Source organism: Leptonychotes weddellii, chromosome 6, assembly GCF_054177405.1.
Source record: "Leptonychotes weddellii isolate Sample4059 chromosome 6, ASM5417740v2, whole genome shotgun sequence".
Lineage (NCBI taxonomy): Eukaryota > Metazoa > Chordata > Mammalia > Carnivora > Phocidae > Leptonychotes > Leptonychotes weddellii.
Window position 1 is genome coordinate 14,777,413 of NC_138374.1, and position 23,422 is coordinate 14,800,834.

A 23,422-nucleotide genomic window follows, 5' to 3' on the forward strand; every position below is an offset into this window, starting at 1 on the left:
AATCTAAATTTAAATTAAAAATTGTTTTAAATGAACTCTATGTGGGCAACAGACCGAAAGCATTTTAAACCCGTTGCTGGCAAGAGGAAGATGAAATTGGCCCACTCACAAACTTTTGGCACATACGGACATTTCTTTAAGATGCCTACAGAGCAATATGCTTCCGGAACTTACAAAACAATTTATATCCTTTGACTCAGGAATTCCCCAAATTTCTGCCCAAGAATATTCACTCCAAGTGTTGTTATTACAAAAAGAAATTTGTTAACATGAAATATTAAACAACAGGACAACTGTTAAGTGTACCTGATTCAACAAGTCTTTTTAAGGCATTTATTCCTTTTTTAGTACATTCATAAAGTTCTACAAATTATTTGCAACTCTTCCATACATAAATGTTATTGGTCAACCATATACAGTAGAGTTTCGAGAGCTATCTCAAAGTACTGACAGATTTGTAGTTATCTACCTATATCCTTACCTAAATATAATCTATGGTTATAAAACAGAAAAGCTAGATGACCCCAGCACATGAATTAAACCTACAACCTTGCTTTTAATTTAACAAAATGAAATGTGCACCTAATATAACAGAATACACAAGATTTCATGTAAAAGAGAACAAAACATTTCCCCTTTAATATTTTACTTAAAAGAACCTTACTGGTGTATTTGGCACAGCACGCATCTCCAATTTTGGGTCTGTAAGACACTCGGCTTTTCTGAGTATTGCAATATTCTAACAATTCAGCTGTCAATATACACAATCTTTCCTGATCTTCTGAAACATAAAAAAGCAATCTTTTGTGAAGAAATTTTCAATGCTGTTTAGACAGTATACAAAAACAATGTCAAATAGAATCACTCAAAAAAACCTGTTTACATTTATATTTTAAGAATACATAAAACCACTAGTGGTTACCTTGTACAAAAGGGATCTAATACTGGGAAGGAGTAAGATGGAAGCTTCTGGAAAGCTAATTTCTAGATCAGGGTGGTTATACTAGTGTGTTCACACTACAGAAACTTATTAAGTCGCACTTTCACGATTTTTCGGTATACTTTTCAGGAAGTGTGTTATAGTTAATGAGATTAAACAAAGTACTTCTAATTCATCAGGATTCAATAACCCTAAGTCCCTGCTTTCCACTGCACAGATTAAAGATGATGATTTGTAATCCTGGAGATAGATTTAAGAGCACTTGTTGGTATCACCACAATTTGTGGTCTTACAATTTGAAACAAAGGTTCACTTTCTCAACCTTCAAGTACCTGCAATTATTTTGAATAGCCATCACCCAACTTGCACTAACTCCTTCTGACACTACAAGGATAAACTCAAATATACTGAAGAGATTTCTTAATTATAAACTTCCAGGAAACAAGAAAACATTTATATGCTACTTTTCTTCAGGATTAGGCCCAGTATAAAACATTTCTCTAAGTTTCTAAGCTATAGTATTATAGACTGATTTATAAAGTACTTTTTCAATGTAACAAATTTTCTTAAAAGGTGTAGACGGCTAGCTTTGTAAATGCAATTCATATAGACAGTATCTATTTTTAAAAAGAAATTATACAGCAATTAAGGAAACTATTTTCTTATAAAAAGCCGGAGATGAGACTGGGTTGGGTAGGTGCTAAATGCAGGGCATTTCCCTTCATGTTCACATTGAACATGTGTTTGTATAACTAAATATGCCTGAAGTATTATGATGGCCAGTTCTTCCTTAAAACATTGAATAAAACAAAAATCACCAGCCTCCCCCCTTCTCTCTCACTTCCTAAAGAGTTCAGATAAGCGCTTTCATTATACTTATAAAAAGATAAGCATAAATAAGTCTCAAATTTTGGTTTCTTACCTGGCATCTCATTTGGTAGAGCATAAAACAAGTGTGGGTTTATGATTTCTAATATGGTTGCTTGTACAGTTTTATTAACTGGCAATTCTGTCGTCCTCCACTGTTCAGCTAAAGAGATGGCTGAAAACATACAAAACAGATCTTGTATAAAACAGATCAAAGTTGTTATTCTCTCCCAGTTTATTCAATTTATTTATCAACTGAATCAACATTCACAAATTCCTAAAATGAAAATCTGTATTTTCACAAAACAATCTATTCAGTTTGAGGGATTCTGTATTACCAAAAAGGCCAAACTAGAATGAGAATCTTTGACCTGCTGCACTCATGTATTATTTCTGTAATACATTTCCAATTCCATAGTATATTTAATATAAGCCTTATAATTGATTCACTCTTTAGGGGATATATAACTGTACGATGCAAGACTACCTAATAAATAACTACAATAAAAATGAGTACAGTGTTTAATAAAACCACGTTTCAATAAATATTATTTTTTTTAAAGATTTATTTATGAGAGAGTTTGCATGAGTGGGGGAGTGGGGGGCAGAGGAGGAGATGGAGACAAAGAATCGGAAGCAGACTCCACACTGAGCCAGGAGCCGGAAGCAGAGTTCAATCTCACCACCCTGAGGTCTCTCACCACCCAAGCTGAAACCAAGAGTTGGACGCTTAACCAGCAGCTCCCCCCAGGCACCCCCAATAAATACTAATTTTAGTAACCTGTTATTAACCTATTTCCACAAAGCATGTTTTCCTACAGAAAAACTGCATCATTTGGCTAGAAAAATTTCATAGCCTATAAAAGCAAAGGATAACACAAATTTAAATAAGGAATCAATGGTTTAAACACGTTACCTTGAAGCCCCAGGACATCAACTTGAAGATCACGTTTACTAACGGGTCTGTTATTTGTCAAGTCTTTACGTGGCGAACTAGTTTTTAAAACCAGATGTTCATCAATCAGAACATCACTAATTATTCTGGGGTAAGAAGTGGAGAGATCAATGAGCTCGATTCCCACTCCCTGTCCAGTGATTTCAACCACTCGGGCCTGGAGTTTTATCCCTGCAACGCACATCTGAAATCTTGCTATGGCTTCTTCAGTCCAGTGTTTGTTTCTAGGCTGTATATCTGGCAAATAAGAAGAGCATTAAAAAGAGTTCTGTGCCCAAGCTGGATTTTTGCCTCAACAGTACCTGGGACTGGTCCTTGTCAAGTGTTCCATTTGGGTCAGTGATTTTGAGTATCTTTTTTTTGCAATGTTCAATTACATTTCTACATCTTCTATGCCTGAGTCACAGATAACGCATTTGTATACATACTACTAGGGTTTTGGAGCCTCGGAAATTTTCCTTGTTTTCCCCACTAATGTATCTTTACCTGGCATTTTTCCAATAGGCAAAAATAAGGTTAGAAGCCATTACTGTGTTCTGTTATATATAAGATGATGAGTTACTAATTATGCTGGTATAAGATCTCAACCATACACCTTCACTTCTGTGGGCAGTTTTCTAATGGTGATTTTAAAATCTTATTTTAAACTACTTAACCAAAAATTATTTTTCTGGTAACTCTGGCTTATACCCTTATTTTTAGAATAACTCAAACTTGAGTGTGCATCTCCATTACCTGGAGGGCTCAATAAAACAGATTTCAGGGCCACACGCTAGAATTTCCAATTTAGCAGATCTTGGCTGGGGACTAAGAATCTGCAGTTTGAATAATTTCTTAAGTTGATGTTGCTTGTCTGGGGGTCACATTTTTTTTTTCAAAGATTTTATTTACTTATTTGACAGAGAGAGAGAGAGAATGCACAAGCAGGGAGAGTGGCAGGGAGAGGGAGAAGCAGGCTCCCCGCAGAGCAGGGAGCCCGATGCGGGGCTCGATCCCAGGACCCTGGGATCATGACCTGAGCCGAAGGCAGTTGCCTAACAAACTGAACCACCCAGGCACTCTGGGGGCCACATTTTAAGAAGCATGAACATAAAACATGGTAATTAAAAATAATCTGAAACATACTTAGTGTAGTAAGTAGAAAGAAAACCTGCAAAAGGAAAAATAAAGAGCATCTATGCTGCCAGACATGAGCACTATTAACATTTTGGTATCCAACCTCCCATAATTTTCATGTGCACATGGAAAGACCCACATGCACATACGAGTTTCTTTTATAAAGAAACCTTTCCATAATAATAGCTCTTATACATATATGCCAGGGAGTGTTAAGTGCTTTATATTTTTCATCCCTTTTATTCTTAATGACTCTTTGAGGAAGATACTGTTATTTTCCAGATGAAGAAACAGAAGCACCAGAGAGTTTGAATCATTTGCCTAAGATTCCAGAGCCTGTCCTCGTAATCACAATGCCATCCTGTATTTCTTTTACAACTTGCATGTTTTATGTACCTCATAAACAATTCTTCATATTAATAACCCATGGTTAACATCACTTTAATGACTGTGTGGTAAGAGGAAACACTTAAATCGAACTTTGCATGTCAGAAAAATTCTGTTTCTAAGAATTCATTTAATCCTCACACCAACCAACTGAAATAGGTACTACTACTGTCAATTATATGGATCATCATTTAATCAATCCTCTGTAATTGGCTATTTAGGTGGTTTTGCTATTATTAACAGCAGTATAGAATTTCCTTGTAGGTAAACTGTGAAATTCCAAGATCATTTCTTTAGGATAAATTATTACAAGTAAAAATGCTGAGATAAAAGGTAGGAATATTTGAAACTCTTAAGAAATCCTGCAAAACGCCTTCAACACTGGTTTTCACTCCCATCTCGAGCACAGAAAAGCAGCTGCTTCCCTACTTTAACATCAACACTGAACATTTCGGCCCGTATCTTCAAAAGTACATTCCTAAATTGTATAATATGAAGCAGGATCTTCTAGTTCACATGTTAAAATTATAGATGTTAATATTTAAAAGTACGTATACCCTAAGTATTAGAAGACAGTTGAGAAAGTTTCTTATTCTGCACCATACCTACTAACCAGCACCGTATTCCTTGAAATGGAAGTTTTAAAAATTTGGATGGGATCATTTGGAGTTCATCTGCAGTAACTTCTTCCATGTTCCCATAATCCACAAAATGGACTTTAATGTTTCCATCCAATAAGATTTCCTTGACTAAAGCACGATACCAATTACCATCACCTATAATTAACACAGAGTTTGTAAAACATGGAACATTATTTCCCCTCTCTTAACATTTGAAATTTTCATCTTCAAAAAAAAAAAAAAATCCTTTGTCTAAAGTAACTAAATAAATTTGCTCTTTCTTTTAGATGATGCCTTTTTCATTCAGAAATCCCCAGAATTCTCAAAATCCATTTTTTAGAATACATCCAAAATTTTTATAGCACATTTTGACATCAGATGTAAATTAAAGATTCCATTCATCATGTATCCAATAAACAAAATGTGAAAGTGAAGGGAAGACTTCATAACCTTGAACATATCTGTCAATCTGGAAATCTTACGATACTCTAAGGACAAACTGTTTTACTTGGTATTAGTAAAATAATGTAAAGAGCAAATAGAAAAACACATGCAATGAAATTAAGGTGTTTCATAAAATATACTTTCAAACTAAACATGCACGGGGTGACCAGAAAAAACCATGAACCTGCAGTGAACAGGTTTCCCAATATCTAATTTACTTTAATATCAGAAATTCTGGAAAGAAAAGCATTTAACAAATTTTAACAAAGTTGAAGTAAGAAAGTTTCATTTGGAGGTTCCTTGCTACGAAGAGAAGAGAAAACATGATACTTTAAGCATTCATTTAGTCTTGTGAGAAATATTTGCTTAAACATCAGGAGGAAAATACACATTAAAAAAATAAGGGCTGAATGTCAGGAAACAAAAGTCTCTATCAATGAAGTCATGATTCTATCAACTGCAACTTACCTGCAAAAGAAGCACAACATGGTCGCCCTATTTCGGCCTTAAAATCACTGGGCACCTTCTGCTGGCAATATTCTGCTAGTGACTTGTTCAAATCATTGAGTTTCTTTAAAGCTGAAAACAGAATACACATACAGCATTCAATATTTTAAAAGCATGCAGAATACAGATCTTCCTCTGAAGTTGGGAAATGTTCTGATCATGCAATCTCAGGTATATTCCCAAGCAACTATTAAGTACACACCAGATGCTTTTCTCTTTTCCTTATTAAAAAGTTAATTGGGAAAATAAGTCGTTATTAGTTAATGCTCTTAGTAATCCCCTACTATGGCACTGTCATCAGCATACCAGAGCATGAGCTTTGCACTGGGAGAAGGAAACTGTGTACAAGCCCGTACAGAAAGTGACATACAAGCTGTCCAGAAGGAGGACACATAAGCACTAAGAGGATGCACAGATGTCTGCTAAGGAAACGCAGAGAGGTGAGCTGTGTGTACTAAAGCTTTTACAGAGAAAGAGTACAGACAAGGAGAGGGTACTCCAGAAGGAAGAAATGGCTCTGAGGCAAAGTACAGAATTAAGCAGCCAAAACTTATTTGGCAGGAGCAGTTTGGCAAAGCAGGGAAGGTAAACCACTGAAGAACACAATAGCCATGTGCTGGGAAAGATACAAACCATGGAGAGCTTTAAAATGCTGAGGGGCGCCTGGCTGGCTCAGTTAGTTAAGTGTCCAACTCTTGATTTCGGCTCAGGTCATGATCTTAGGGTCCTGAGATGGAGCCCCACATCTGGCTCCCTGTTCAGTGGGGAGTCTGCTTCTCTCCCTCTTCTCTCCTTCTGCCCCCCACCCCCCGCATGCTCTCTTTCTCAAAATAAATAAATAAATCTTAAAAAAAAAAGAAGAAGAAAAGACTATGTGAACTTAGACATAGTGGATAAGACATAGTGGAAAATAAAAGTGCAAAAATCATTTATAATATTTTACCATTTATGCCTACATAAACAAGGATACATACATTCAAGCATATTCATAGAAAAGGTATTTATTATTTATTCTGAAAAGATTTAGAAAATTGAGAAAGGGACTGGGAAACTTACTTCCCACTATACATTCTTTTTAACTTTTGGATTTTGTACATATGCTTGTGTAATCACCTATGAAAATAAAAACTGACTTTAAAAATTTTTAATTTTATGCTATATGAAATAGTGGTCAATCTACTAGATGATTCTGAAAGGAGGGATGACAAATCTCACAAACTGGGAGTCAGACAGGGACTCAGGCACCTAGTTTAATGTCCTCATTTGATAGAGAAGAAAACCAAGATTTAGAAATATTAAAATTAAGGATGCTCACCACAATAGCTCAAATGAAAAAGAAGGAAAATACAAGTGTGAGGATGTGGAGAGACTAAAAGTCTCAAACTGACAGCTGTCATAATCACTTTGGAAACTTTTTGACATTCATTGATCAAAGCTGAAAATATAAATACCCTTTATGATATGGTCAGTAATTTCATTTCTGGGTATATATTCAAAAGAAACACATATCCATGTGCACCAAATTTGTATGGAAAAGTTCACACCAATATCATTTTATAGATCAGAACTAAAAATGACCCACATGTCCAACCTTATAAAGAAATAAATTTGCAGTGTCATTCACACAGCGGAACACAAGCTACTGCTACATATAAAAATGAAGAACTGACCTCACAATGTGAAAAAAAGGTGAGAAGGCACACAAGAGTACATACTGTATTATTACATTTACATAAAGTTCAAAACCAGGAAAACTATGCTATTAGAAGGCAGGATAGTATTTACTTCTTTTTTTTTTTTTTTTTTAGATTATATTTATTTGACAGAGACACAGTGAGAGAGGGAACACAAGCAGGGGGAGTGGGAGAGGGAGAAGCAGGCCTCCCGCAGAGCAGGGAGCCCGATGCGGGGCTCGATCCCAGGACCCCGGGACCACGACCCGAGCCGAAGGCAGACACTTAACAACTGAGCCACCCAGGCACCCCTAGTATTTACTTTTTAAAGAGAGAAGGGTAGTAATCAAAGGAGACATGGAGGAAACTTCTGGATTACTGGTAATGTTTCATTTCTTGACCTAGATGTTGGTCATTCAGTCTTTTAACTTTGTGATAATGTGTTATGCTGAACTATTTGTGCACTTACGTATATTCATGTTATGCTTTAATAAAATCAACCATTTACTTTTCAAAAATGAATTTAGAAGACATTCTACAAAATTGAAACTGGTTTAAATAAAAAGAAATTTTTTAAAATAGAAATAATGGCTTAAAATGGAATAAAATGCAATTAAGTATAACCAAATCTTTCTTATAAGTAGAAATATTCACTTGGCCCTTCTTGGAAAGACAGTACTTTTATTATTCAATAAACTCTTCTTCAGTTATTACCACACCAATGTATTTGTAAGAGAACTAAATGAGAAGAGTCCACTTACCATCCTCTTGAAGCACATGGCAATAAAATTCACCAGGACTGTACATCATACAGACCACAACATCCACTGTTTGGTCAACAGCAAGTTCAACCCATGTCCACTCCAATGGACTTAGTTTTGCTTCTATACCCAAGGGAACTGTGAAAAAAAAAAAAAATGAACTTTTGCAAAATAAATGGTCAAAGTGGGGAGGGGAGGTAGGGCTGGTGAGGAATCTGCTTTTGAAGAACTGTATTTCCAGGGCTTTTAGTGACTTTACAAGACAGTTAATTTGTATTACAGTTAGCCGAAACTACCTCACTGAATTTCAAATTCACATTTCTGATTGATCCCTTCAGCTGCCAGTGACCCATAGGTTTTGTTTTTCAGTTTTCCAACACACTCATAATGTATTTAAATGTATTTAAATGAATGCTTGATTCAGAAAGACAGAAGACACTCAACATCCATTCTTTTTGAGAGCATGAGAACCCACACAAAGCCATCTGGATTCCAGCATGGACATTATCGAGAGCTTACTCACCGCTGGCTTCTTTCATAACACTGGGCTTCTCGGCCAGCACCCCAGTCTCCCAGACGGCAAAGCCAGCGTCTCTGAGTGCCTGAGCAATACTGAGGTGAGGCATCACAGATTCATCTACAAGCTCCACCAGGGAGCTGTTTTCCAGCTTGTCTGCCACTTTCACCGTGATCATTTTGTTCTGCACAATTTTTTTCATCAGACAAATAGCTTCTGGAGTCCAAATTCCTAATGATGGCTTTACTCCTATCAAAGAATTTTTAAAAGAATATTAAAATACTTCTTATAAAAGGATTTAGAAATTCAGCTCCTAATTTCCACAAAGTTAAATTTAAGGAACCTGACAAAAACCAGAACCAAAAAGTTCCACCTGAGCAGAAGGATTTTCTAATCATTAAAATGAAGGCAAAATTACAAAGAAAAAACCTATAGAAAACTGCTCTACTTCTATGTATACAAACAATAATTCCATTGATATGAAGTGTCCAGAAAAGAAAATCTTGAAGACAGATTAGTGATTGCCTGGGGAGCTAGGATTACTGATGGCGATAAGAAACCTCATCAGGGTGATATCTATACAACTCAGTAAATTTACTAAGAATCACTGAACTGAGACTGAGAATTTTATGGTATGTAAATTATATCTCAGGTAGTTAAGAAAGTCATAAACAAAAGTATCATCAAACAATCCAGAAAGAAATAGTGGTCCCTTACAATGACATAAAAAACATCAGCGGCACTTAAACTGCAAAGGCACTTGCAAATCAACAACCCAAGGTTATGCCTAGTCTTTTCATAAGAGCAAGTAACTTATGAAAAAAATGTTCAGTCTCATGGTAATAAAGTAATTGAAATGATTTAGTTTAAAACTTATCAAAATTGACCAATATGAACTAATACAGAGGTATCTATTTGGTGTACCAATGTGTGAAGGAATGGGCCCCCCCGCTCTCTTTCTGGTAGGTGTGTAAACTAGTTCTACCCTTTCTGGAGAAAAATCATAACATATATCACAAACATGAAGAGAAACATACCCACAGACACCTCCATTTCACCTGAGGAATTTTGTAGTACAACTATATTTTGCAGCCTATCCCAAGGAAATGATCTTGGATAGGTTGCAAAATGTAGTTAAAAGAACACTGCTATGGGGCACCTGGGTGGCTCGGTGCGTTAAGCGACTGCCTCCGGCTCAGGTCATGATCTCAGGGTCCTGCTCCCTCAGGTCAGGCTCCCTGCTCAGTGGGGAGTCTGCTTCTCCCTCTGCCCCTCCCCTCTGCTCATGCACTGTCTGAAATAAAATCTTTCAAAAAAAAAAAAAAAGAACACAGCTAGTAGCAAAAACCTGGAAATATTCTTCTGATAATAGGATACCAGTTCACGTGAATAGGATACCGGTATATGTGAATGAAGGTTAAGAGGCCAATTTATTAACATGGAAAGAAGCCCTAGCTCCTGGTGGGATAAATTTTATATACAGTAATTTCTAAGCATATGTTCGAACATACTGTTTTTACAAGGAGGTTTTGCCCTACTTTGTGTAAAGAATCAGCTTCTATGATATTTATCAATAATACAGACTATAAACAGCAAAATTAATACTCAATTTCATAACCACAGGCACATTAAATTTTATTTTATTAGAGATAGCAAAGTAGTCCTGTGTATTTGAACTGTTCTATTAAGGATTATTTTTGCATTAAGAGAAGTTATATCCAAACACATTCTTTTATCTTCTGGGTAGTTTAATTTATTTCAATTCTAATGCTCTTACTTTAGGTTTTAGTATTTTAAGAATACGGGGACCACGAACATTTCATACCTGCCAGCACACACTTTATAGCTTGCATTGGCAATTCCAGCAACTTTGGAGTTATGGGACAGAGTCTTGTCAAACTAAGGATTTCAAAGTTTCCATAATCTACATATCCGACCAGTACAGACTGTTCAGAAGCATAAGCTAAAACAGAGGCACGGTACCACTGATCATCGTCTGAAAGAAGGAGAGATCCGTCTCAAATGATTTTCCAGTGCAGATATACACAAAAACTTTCCCTCCGAAATTTAGAGATGCTCATCTGTAGGTTTTACTTTAATAGAATATCAGGCTTTATTGAACAACGTATGCTTAGTCAGCATTGCTACTTCTGCTGCTCAGAAGCCTTTGACTCCTAGAATCTCCCCTTTATGTACACCTTACTAGACCACTCATGCCCTGGGTGGTCATGACTTACAACAGGCTTGGTCTCCCCTGCAGACAGTTAACTCATTAGGACAGAGAATGTGTCTGGGTCTTGTGAACAAATCCACAATGATGCCTTGATCAAACAGGAACAATTTGCTAAGCGTCAAGCAGGGCTAATTTTAGAATACCTGGCAGTGAGGGTCAACCAGACCCCACCGACCAAGCAATCTGTTCACTGGAGGCCCACTTGCATCTCCCCTTCTGTGAGGCCACTGACTTGTTTCCCTCCAGCAGGGAAGAACTGAAGCCAGTTATCACAGCTGTGCCATGACGGCTCCGTGCTTCCAGGCCCTCTTGCTATTCCCAGGAAAACTGGTGAAGACAGGATCCTGGAAGATTCCACATTCACATCCTGAGGTCAACATTATCTGCACCAGTCCCCAAAACTAAAGGGCTGATAAAACAACAGAAACTTCCTTTACCAACTCCTCCAGGATTCACAGGCCCTCTTCCCTTGCACACTTGGATTCAGTTTAACTGTACATATTTAAATGACTGGTGTGCTCTAATTGTCAAACTTCAAATGCAGCCATCCAGTGCAAACTGAAGATTGTTTCATTTATTTTTACTTCATTGTAACTAAAAAAAAATCAGTAATACTCTTCCCTCACCTGAGAATTGCGCACAACAGATATCACCAATTGTTGGATAAAAATCTGAGCGTGGAGGCACTTGACCACAGTACTCGCTGAGAGATGCCTGAAGTTCAGCGAGCTTATCTGTAGATACAGATCACATCTTAAACACAAGAAATACAAATCTACACATCATCTTCTTTTTCACATGTTGTCTCTTGAAGGACATAGGTTATCCTGACAGCACAAATCAAGAAAATTTACTTACGTCCGCTTTGCAGCTGTTGACAAAAGAAGTCTTCTGGAGTCTGAATGTGGGCAACCACACCACAAAACTCATCGCCTACATTCAAAGTTAACACTTTCGGGATTAAATCACTTCTATCCACAACAACTTTGTTTTCAGCTGTCATTTTTCCAACATCCTCAAGATCATCTTGACAAAAAACAGAAAAACCAAGGCATTTTGTTTCATTAATCTACTTTTGCAGCTTTTCAGGCCCAATCATGCTCAACACCTCTAGGCCTTAACACATGTTATTCTTCCTTCCCAGAACACACTCCCAATCCCCCAGCAACCTGGTTATTTCTTGCTCAGTGTAGTGTCACCTTGAAAAGACTCCTCTTCTAACCCAGGTTAGGTGCCCGTGCAGGTGCTCCCAAGGCAGTTTGCGTGCACTTCCTCTCTCATACCATTTTATCATCTCTTCTCTATGTGTCTGCACTGACCACAGAATACCCTCCATGAAGGCACCTCCACAGACCCTCAGTGAAGCAAATACTGCCCGGAAGACTTTTGTTCCTTCCACTGGATACCTCTGCAACACTTGCTATTATTACTGATAACTTCCTCCTAGAAGCATTCACCCTCCTGTTGCTCTGGCAACTTTGTCCCTATTCTCTATCCACCTCTCCCATCATGGCTTCTCACTCGATGTTGTAGGCCCCAGGTTTAGCTCCCCTTTTTTTCCCCGACTCCACACTCTCCCTAAGACACCACCAGCAGTTATGGTTTCAACTATTAGACCAGTAAGTGTTTGGTTTTCTCCTCTAGATGGCAAAGAATTACTAAAAACTTTTTGTCAAAGCGGTCATACCAAAATTCGTGTTTTGAGGATATCGTGTATGCAGTACTGTAAGAATACAGACAGCAGACAAAAGGTAAAGTCAGAGAAAGTTGTTGCGATAATCCACAACTGGTAAGGATTCCTGAACTAGAAAATAGTAAGGAAAAAAAGGATTTTAAAAAATAAAAAAGTCATACAAAGGATATTCAGGAAGAAGAACCAATGAAGACTTGGCAACCAATCAGACAAGGCAAAGGACAGGAGGTAAGGATAAGGTAGATTTAAAGATAAGTCAACCTTGTTTATATGGAAGGATGTACCTAATCACAGCACCATTAGCCTGGCAATCACCTCTGGATGAATGAGCAAGAGACAATGAAGTATGTCTGCATCCAAAGTAACCGGTAAAGGAACAAAGGAAAGAAGAAAACATGGCAACAAATAACACATAAAACTAGGCAATGAGACAAATGCTGGTAGCAAAACTTCTTGCTTCTCTTGTTATACTACATGGAAAAACCACATAGAGGGAAAATTAAACTAAGGAAATGTTAACTAAAAACCCTTCAACTCGGGGCGCCTGGGTGGCTCAGTCGTTAAGCGTCTGCCTTCGGCTCAGGTCATGATCCCAGGGTCCTGGGATCGAGCCCTACATCGGGCTCCCTGCTTGGCAGGAAGCCTGCTTCTCCCTCTCCCCCTGCTTGTGTTCCCTCTCTCGCTGTGTCTCTCTCTGTCAAATAAATAAATAAACGATCTTTAAAAAAAAAAAAAACCCTTCAACTCAAAGTGTCATGATATTAAGTACTTTAGAGATTTCTGATGATCATCATGTCAGGGGTTAATACGGAAGACAGGCAGGGAAGACTAAGATTAGACAATGTACTACTACATGAAAAAAAAAGTATCTTTCTTGCATAAAGGTTAAAGAATGGCTATCATTTCCATTAAATGTAACAGTGTGACAGGTCTGCCTTTGTGTGTTTAGTAGAGAAGATATTCTTCAATACCTACAGTCACTATACTGTTCAGTATTAATCTGTATACTCACTTGGATCTGCACTTTGCTTCTTAGAATTTTGTCCCTTGGGTTTCAAGCCATATCCCATTTCTATGAGCACATCATCTAAGAATTTTCCTAAAAATGATTAAGAAAATGTATCCCCATTGAGATACTATACCAAGTATTAGAAGAAAGGTATAAACATGAAACAAATGAATCACAACCATGTGTTCTAGAGATTATAGTTATTAATACACTGACCTATTTCTTACCAGCTCAGTTTGTGTGCAAAATACAGTTTACTAATGCCCAGCCTTAAAAATAGAGACAAAATTCCCATTGTCATGTGGCAGAAAATTTTATAAAAATATTTTACCTCAAAATTCTGGATAACATTAAAGGTTTAGTTGCCACCTCACTTGCATGCTTAGTATGGCCACCATTTATGAGAAAAAAAAATTTAGTGTTAAGCTAAGACTACTTTTTCTCAGACATAAAGTATGGCTGAAACAAGGGGTAGCCAGCATGACATAAACTTCAAATTCCTTGAAATACCATCCAGAAGCCTGAGTCATAATACGAAACATACACAGCAAAGAAAGAAGATAGATTTTATATTTAATTTCACAAAAGATTTAACTGAATTTTCTACCAAGTCACCAACAGATACCAGGTCTCTAAAAGTAGAAGAGTGATACCTTGGAAACTGAGATGCAATTATTAGCACACGGTCAGAAGTCACTTTTCAAACACAAAGAAAGGTTTCCATCTCCACACTTAAATACTAGTCACTTACAGTCTCAATACTAACCAAACACAGTTCTGTGAAGATTCTTCAAGGAAAAAGCACTCGTGGTGAAAGCATGGACAATTTCATAAGGAAATTCTTGAATTTTTCTCCATAAATGAGTAGAAATCAGGAATGGTGATCATAATGGCCATATCAAAAGGCTAACACAGTCATCCCCACAGTAAGTCTGCATCTAGCCTTGAAGCCACCAGCTCCATGACCCCATGCCGGGTCTCTGAAAGACTGCCAACTACAAGCGCAGGGTTAAAGCCATACTTTCATCACACCCTGAAGGACTTCCGAGTGGAGCTTACTTGGCCTCATTTCATGTTTCTATTTCTTCTCTGCATAACAGGTGAAGACTAAACAACACATTAAGTGCTCCATCTAAGAAAGATTTAGATCTTACCTGAACCTGGCAGCATAACATCCACAGCAAAGGTAACCACTTCTTCTTCTAAGATGTTGACAATCTTTATAGAGCAGTACTGCTCCATTAACAGTGATTTAATAGTTTTGACACATTCATTGCTCCAATTCCCCTCTGCTGGGATAACATTGGCCACAAAGCACTTTATGGCCTGAAAGATTTTATGTCAGTTACTAAAAAATTAGTATTTGAAAATAATTTTGTCTAATTAATAACATGAAGATTTTTTAAAGATAATATATTTGACACTGAAAATTTATCAGAAATCTTCAAGAATTAAGCAAATAAACAATTTTATGTGTAATTATTTGTCTCTTGTGCTACTATATCCACAGTGCTTTTCCTTTTGGGACTTGAAGCTTAAGAAATTCATGAAAGAATTATTATCCCTCAAATACATATAAATTCAGGTTGCTTCCAGACAACATAACAAACATAGAAATGATTGTTTTAAAAGAAGAGATGGATAAGATGTCCCTAAAAAATGCTAAGTTTCTCATCTAAGGAAGTATTAACTAAATAAGGCTTCTTAAATGGATCCAAGAAAGCCAATGAGTATTTATCTACATTTAGTAAAACATGAAAAATATACCAATAGGTACTTTTTTATAATACATCACAGATTAGAGCAAATATTGTGACCATCAAAATATTAAAAACAGCTCTCTGGGGACACTATTAGGAATTTAGAAAGTAAAAAAGACTCACACATGGAGGAAATAAGTCAATGTTTCTATTTAGTTGGTGAATTCTGTTTACTGGAATTATTTCTTCATTTCCATAATCAATATATAAGACTTGTGCCTTCTTCTGCAGCATATCAATATCTTGTATTATTACTCTGTTCCAGGTCTGAAAGTGGAATATAATGGTGCTCTGCTTCAAAACCATATTTCACAATTTTAGGCTTAAAAACTCTCAGCCAATCTACAGGACATGCAAAGGAAAGGCTACAGTTCTGTTCTGAGGCACTCAATTAACAAGTTAATCTTCTAAGAATCTGGCTAAGAAATCCCTAAATTTGTCTATTTAGGAGACTTTAATGTGCACAATTATTCCCGGGTTAGTCTAGCCCAGGAGACACTACGACACACTAATGCCTCAGCTACAGAAATAAACACAAGCTGCAGGACTCGCCATCAGTCTGTAACTAGCAGAAGAGGAGCCCATAAACAGAGCTGGAGGGGGTCACCCAACAGACTTACAATACCGACAGGACAAGAAATGGGAATGTGACAACAGCCTCTGGTTAAGCCAGCAAATGCATTATTAAAAGCTCTGGTGTCGAGTTATAGGACCAAAGTAAATTAAAACATCATAGTAAATAATTCATTTCATCAGCAGTTACCTGATCAACAGTGTACTTGGCAACACAAACTTCCCCCTTAACAGGAATGTAATCCTCCTCCTGAGCTGTATTTGCATAGGTTTCCTTTAAAGTCGCAGAGAGTTGGTTCATGTATTCTAAAACTTCTGAAGAACATAACTGCACGTAAAAGTCATTTGGGTGTTTGAATTCAGTAACTGTACCCTTTCAAGAGACAAAAAATGTGCAATAATTCACTGAGAACACAAGCAAATGTGAATTTCTTAAAGCTTTCTAACAAGATTGAAAAGTTATAAGACAGTTTTTGCAATCAATTTCATCAGTTACATTTTGAAGTTATCTTATAAGCTCAAAGTAAAAACAGAAAACAAGGGAATAAAAATCTATAGTTCTTTGGATCTCTGTCTATAGAAATTAAACAACAAATACCTTTATTTCCATGGTTTTCCTGAGTTGTAGACTTCTCAAATCAGAAAACATTATTTTATCAGCACAAATGGCTATTTCTTTAGTAACTCCAAGAGGATAGTCACCCTGGGTTTAAAAAAAACAAACCGTATGAGTGAGTTACTTACACAAGCACGTGTTTCAGGGGTACTGTGGCCACCATTTGCTGGAATTAAGGCCAAAACAGCCCCTGAGGCTTGAATAAGAGAGCAGAGAAATAGTGTATACCTTCAAGAGCCAATGAAACCCACTGTCCAAAGGCAGTGTACACAGCAATGGGATCACTCAAGAATCAGGCCATAATGGTGATGATAATGTTGAGTTTATAAAATAAAAAGGGGGGGGGTTAGTGTTTTAAGTTTGTACTTGTTAACATGTTAAAAGAATGAATATTTGAGGAAGTCAGATTTTTTTAAGTAGAAGCTAGGACCAGCTAGAGAAGCCTAAAAATTATAGATGAGCTGAGTACTACTGATATTTTTCAGATTATGAATGATTTAGCCCACATAGTTATCTAAATGGAAGAGGGGTATTACAGAAAAAATGCTGCTTCGATACGAGGGCAGTATACAAAGAATGCAGTACACAAAGCCAGAGAACGTGTGCATGCGGGGACCACAGAGAAGAGCTCTCTCTCAGGAATCCAGTGATTTTACACTGAGACACAGGCATCTCATCGCAAGTCCTTCTGGGAAGTGCTGGGCACACACAATGCTCAAAAATCCCCAAGAGTCACCCAATCAATCATTAAGGTGTACATATTTATTCAATAGGAAACTTTTGTTTTTAAATAAACACTGGTGCAGGGGCGCCTGGCTGGCTCAGTCAGAGGAGCCTGCGACTTGATCTGGGATCTCGTGAGTTCGAGCCCCATGTTGGGGGTTGGAGATCACTTGAATAATCACTGGTGAAATGGAGAAGTCATAAGTATTTTATTTAGCTTAAGTCCTCTTAATTCAATGAAAGGAAATCATTCAAAATTCTAAAGGCAAAAAGTACATCATACCTCATTTTTCACTTGCATGTTCTTTGTTTCAAAAGGTGATTTACTATCTTCACATTTGTGGAAACTGAAATAAAGCAGCTGATTATAATACTTATAGTACAGAGCCAATTAAGAGTAGGGGCCACAATGATTGAGTCTCAATCATCAAAATCCAGGAGAAAAACAGCTTCCTTCAGAGAGTATCACAGTAGTAACAAAGCAAAATAGTCCAAGGCTGGCTATGCAACAGTCTACCCCTGTGTGCGGGCTTGCCTCTTCCAAAGCCACCTAATTAAAGGGACATACACAGCCACGATCTCCAAGCCCCAGCTTTCTTATCTACAAAATGGAGATAATCCCTACATGACCTCAACAGTTTTGAGGATCGAATGAACTTATAGATGTGAAACTGCTTTGTAAACTGGTATATGCCATGCCAGTAAGATTTTCATATTTTAAAATCACAATTCATGAGGCACTGTGAGAGTTCTACCTTATCAAAATTCAGGAAAGAACACATGATTAAAAGGCATTCTAAAGCTCTAATTATTACAAACACAAACTTAAGAGTTCTAACTCTGAATATGTACTAATAAAATTATATTCATGAAAACTCAGTCCTAAATTTGTAAGCTCTTCATTTCAGATTTGCATCCTTTATGTTACACCTCAGTAAATAACAACTTCTACATAGTTATGGCCTGCTTACCTCATTTGATCCTTACCACATCAAAAAAAAAAAAATCCTTTTAAATATTCTCTAATGAATAAAAATTATACTTACTTTTGTTGAACAGGTTTGCACACGATGCTGTGTGCTGACCAGTCCCTTCTCTGGCATGCTATGGAGCAATAGTATGTCTGCTTGCACTGTGAACACCTCAGCGATCCTACAGAACACAGCCCGTAACATCACCAGTGTTTTACTCCAAGTATTTGTTGCTGAGAGCAAGACATTTTCAAAGACCAGACATATCAATCACCATTCTATTAATCACATCAAGAAGATTACTTGAAGAGGATTATGCTGTTTATGATTAGGCGTTAAGATTAAATTCTTAAAGCTCTCTCAAATTGCAAATACGAATGCAAAGGTGAAAATGAAAAGGACAGACTGAAAACCTAACTACCTTAAAGTAGAGCCCAGAACATTATAAAAGGAACAATCAAAGGAAATAGAAAATGTGTGGTAGTGAAAACAGACTTGTGCAAGCAGACTCTGACATGGCTTATTACCTCGTGCCATTAAAAAAAATACAAAACAAAAAACCAATGAAGAGAATCACACCCAGAAAAACCCGGGAGGTTTTTTTAAATAAAGTATTAAAAAATCCTATGAATAATACAGGCAGGGAAAAAAACCACATAAAACAACAACAACAAAAAACTAGGCTGGCCTCGAATGCTTCTACTCAAAAAAAGAAAAAAAAAAAAAAACAACTAAATATCCAAATAGCCAGTAAGCACATGAAATACTGCTCAAGATCATTCACTGATCATGAGGGAAATGCAAGTTAAAACCACAATGAGATACCAGTACACACCCATGAGAAGGGCTAAAGTTGAAAAGACCAACAGCACCAAATGACAGAGATGTGGAGCACGCAGAACTCATTATCATTGGGAATGTAAAATGGGACAACTACTTAGGAAAATGGCTTGGCTGTTACCTACTCTTTGACTCAGCAATTATACTCGTAGGTATGTTCCCAAGAGAAATGAAAACCTATATCCACACAAGGACTTATACAAAAATGTGGAGAGAGCTCTATTCATAATAACTAAAAGCTAAACACAAACTTAAAGGAAGCAAAAATGTTCAATAAAAAAACAGATACACTGTGATATAATCATACAAATACTACTCAGCAACAAAAAATAGTGTACACAGAACATGTACTAATATCAAAAATACTATTCTAAAAGAAAAAAAAAGCTTTACACATAAGAATCAATAAGATACCATTTATATGAAGTTTTAAAAGTGGCAAAATTAATTTATGGTTTAAAAAAAACCCACTGTGGTTGCCTCCAGCATCCAGAGAGACTAGAAGGGGCTAGGAGGGAATTTTCTAAGAAGATGGAAATATTCTGTATCTTGATAGGCGAGTGAGTTTGTGCATGCCAATGCATGTAAATTTTATCACAAACAAAACTACAGGAAATAATAATCGAGTAAGGAAGCAGCAAGAGTGGAAAGGTACGGATGGATGAACAAGAACTGTAGGATGCTGGTAGCTGCTGAAGCAGAGAGATGGGTATACAGCACAGATACACTATTCTGTTCATACTTAATATTTTTGAACTTTCCATAATAAAAATATTTTCAAATGTGTGAAAGAGACATGTTAGGGAAATATGCTTACCAAACAGGCCACAGCGATGGCAAGTTGTTGACCGAAAAGGAGGTCCTAAGGAGTTGAAGAGTGCTGAATTATTTATGGACAAGGAATTCTCAACCAACTTGTGTATTTTTTTTGACTTTGCAGGAGGCACGTTATTGCTAGGCTTCTATTAAGAAAAGAGAATAGCAATATTAAAACTTGGTAGTAATTTTTTTGAAATACTGTATTTGGGATTTCCTCTTCTGGACAGATAAAAGACATGTACCTTTCCCTATTCCTCCCATTACATGCTACTAAAAAACCCTGGACTTATATATAAACAAACATAAGCTGATTTTGACAAGGCAGCAGCAGACAGGCTAGGAAACTTGGGACCCAGAGAAGAACAAGACAATGAGTTTCTTGATTTTTCTTTTTGCTTCACATATCCCAGACACGGTGCTGGAGAAGTCAGCAACCCAAAATGCCAAACAGTACAGATAATAAAGTCCCCAACAGAAAGTCTACTCTCTTTAGCCAAAGACCAGGAAACGGGCAGCCCAGCAATACAGAAAACCAGTACCTGTTCTACCCTAGACAAACACCACAGAAAACACTGTGGCCCTGTTCTAGAGCAGGGAGCTGGCACTTTATCCCTGGGAGTCTCCCCAGCAGGTACGAGTGTTCCCCCTACCCCAACCACCATCATTGGGGTGGTGGAAGAGGAGACCCAGTGGACAATCAGAACTTTTCACCACCATTCAAAAGTAATGAGTGTCTCTCAACTCTCCCCCTCTAATTCTCCTCCCTGGCCCACCCACTCTCTTCCCACTCCATCCCACTCCCATATCAGTAAAGAGGCACTCATAACTCCCAGCCAGGGAGGAGGTATCACATGAGGCCTACCTGGAAGCTGGAACTCCCACCCTCACCCCAAAGCAAGGGAGAGCACCATCTTGAGTGCCAACTGAGGCTGAGTGGGGCACCTGGACCATCTACTCCCACCTGGCAGCACCCACCTTCCTCTGGTATAGGGTCAGAGGAAGCTAGCTAAAACAAAGTTTAAATAAGATACAGAATTTCATTAACATAATACCCCAAATGTGCCAGTTTCAATAGAAAATAACTTGTCTTACTAAGAAAAAGGAAAATCACAATTGAATGAAAAAAAAAAAATCAACATCAAACAGCAAGTTTGACAAACATTTTAAAGCAGCCATCAATACTTCAATAAGCAATTATGAGCACACTTGAAACAAATGAAGAGAGTCTCAGCAAAGAAATAGAAGATATAAAGAAGAACCAAATGGAAGTTTTACAACTGCAAAGTAAAACAACAACAACAAAAAACACACAACGAGGGACGCCATGGCAGAATGAGAGAATAGAGGTAAGGATCAGTAAACTTGAAGACTGAACAATAGAAACTGCCAAGTCTAACAAGAGAGAAAAAACAAAGTGGAGAAAAGACTAAATTAACAGAGCCTCAGAGACCTATGGGACTATAACAAAATATTTAACATTCATGTCTTTGGAGTCCCAGGATAGGAAAAAGGCAGGGTGAAGTAGTTCTCAAAAAAATGCCCCATACTTATAAAATTTGGCAAAAGATATAAATCTACAAATTCAAGCTGAGCAAGTCCCAGACCAAATTAAAGAAATCCATACCAAGATGCATGTAGTCAAACTTCTTCAAGCTAAAGACAAAAAAGATTAAAAGTAGAGAAAGGGAAAGGACATCTTACTTACAGGGGAAAAAGTAATTCAGAAGAGAATAGATTTCTCAACAGATACCACAGAGAGCAGAAGGAAGTAATACATCTTTCAAGTGCTGAAAGAAGAGAACTGTTAGCTGAGAAACTTATCCAGGAAAAGTATCCTGCAGGAATAAAGAAGAAATCAAGACATTCCCGAATGAAAGAAAACTAAGAATTTGTCACCAGCAGACCTATCCAAAAAGAATGGCTAAAGGACGTTCTCTAAATATAAAGGAAATAAAGGAATGTTGGAACAAAAGGGAAGGAAGAACATATTAAGCAAAAATACAATAAGCATTATGGACTTAATAGAATACAAAAAAACTGAAGCAAAATGAAACTGAAAAGAGAAATAGACAATACATAATTATAGTTAGAGACCTTAATATCCCTGTCTCAACAATTAATAGAACTACATAGAAAATCAGCAAGAATACAGAAGAACTCGAGATCACCATCAACTAACGGATTCTGTTAGACATTTATAGATCATTCTACCCACCACAAAATGGACATTCTTTTCAAGTGCTAACAGAACATATACTAAGACCACACACTGGGCCATAAAGCAAAGCTCAACAAATTTAAATCACACAGAGGGTGTTTTTCAACCACAGTAGTCTCAAACTAGAAATAAGTAACCGTAATTAACAAATAATCTTCAAACATTTGAAAACGATGTACTTCTAAACAACTCATGAGTCAAAGAGGAGGTCTCAAAGGAAATTTAAAAAAAATGTTGAACTCATAGAAAATGAAAACATAACAAATCAAAATTTGTAAGACACAGTTAAAGGACTGCCAAGAGGTAAATTTATAGCACTAAGTTCACACATTAGAAAAGAGGGAAAATCTTAAATCAATAATCTAAACTCCCATCTTAAGAACCTAAAAAATAAGAAAAAACATGCCCAAAGCAAACAGAAGGAAACAAAGATAAAAGGAGAAATCAATGAAATTAAAAATAAAAACTTGGAGAAAATAAAAAAATCAATGAATCATGATTTCAGGGTCCTGAGATCAAGCCCAGGTCAGGCTCCCCACTCAGCAGGGAGACAGCTTCTCCTTCTACCTCCCCCCAGCGGCCTCCCCCCCCCCACCCAGCTCCTACACACACTCTCTCTCTCAAATAAATATTTAAAAAAAAGATCAATAAAATCGATCTAGCAAGACTGTTTGAAAAATAAACAAGACAGAAATTACCAATATCAGAAATGAAACAATGTATACCTTACTATAGACCCTGAAGACATAAAAATAATGGAATACTTAGAACAACTCTACACATTCAGATTTCATGACGTAGCCAAAATGGACCAATTCCTCAAACACCACAAATTATCACAATATGAAAGAGATAATATGAATAGTCCTATAAATATTAAAGAAATTGAATAATCTTAAAACACCAAAAAAATAAATCTTCACACTTACATGGTTTTCACTGGAAAATACCAAATGTCTAAAGAATTAACACCAGTCCTATACAACTTCTCTTTCAGAAAGGTAATACTACCTTGGTTCCCCAACCACACAAAGACAGTAAGAAAGAGAAAATTATAAACTGCTTATAAAAACAGATGTAAAAATCCTACTCAAAATGATACCAAATATAATTCAGCAATATACAAAATTAACTATACACCATGACAAAGTGGAGTTTATTCCAGGGATGCAAGGCTGGT

General features: G+C 36.9%; 1 protein-coding gene across 3 annotated transcripts in view; it reads right to left on the minus strand.

Annotated features, from left to right (window-relative positions):
- TDRD1 (tudor domain containing 1) overlaps positions 1-23,422 on the minus strand; it is a 38,645-nt gene that overhangs the window by 8,772 nt on the left and 6,451 nt on the right. For 2 of the 3 annotated variants that reach the window (XM_031039061.2, XM_081823463.1), the window contains exons 4-21: positions 20,023-20,167; positions 18,441-18,546; positions 17,678-17,741; positions 16,654-16,758; positions 16,246-16,428; positions 15,606-15,749; positions 14,877-15,048; positions 13,726-13,812; positions 11,879-12,046; positions 11,647-11,754; positions 10,613-10,783; positions 8,794-9,036; positions 8,271-8,408; positions 5,798-5,908; positions 4,871-5,041; positions 2,724-2,999; positions 1,863-1,982; positions 665-781 (exon numbers count right to left, since the gene is read on the minus strand). In XM_031039061.2, the coding sequence (XP_030894921.1) occupies positions 665-781; positions 1,863-1,982; positions 2,724-2,999; positions 4,871-5,041; positions 5,798-5,908; positions 8,271-8,408; positions 8,794-9,036; positions 10,613-10,783; positions 11,647-11,754; positions 11,879-12,046; positions 13,726-13,812; positions 14,877-15,048; positions 15,606-15,749; positions 16,246-16,428; positions 16,654-16,758; positions 17,678-17,741; positions 18,441-18,546; positions 20,023-20,167 (2,629 nt within the window). The remainder of the gene's footprint in view (positions 1-664; positions 782-1,862; positions 1,983-2,723; positions 3,000-4,870; positions 5,042-5,797; positions 5,909-8,270; positions 8,409-8,793; positions 9,037-10,612; positions 10,784-11,646; positions 11,755-11,878; positions 12,047-13,725; positions 13,813-14,876; positions 15,049-15,605; positions 15,750-16,245; positions 16,429-16,653; positions 16,759-17,677; positions 17,742-18,440; positions 18,547-20,022; positions 20,168-23,422) is intronic. The other variant, XM_081823464.1, reaches the window with a different exon arrangement.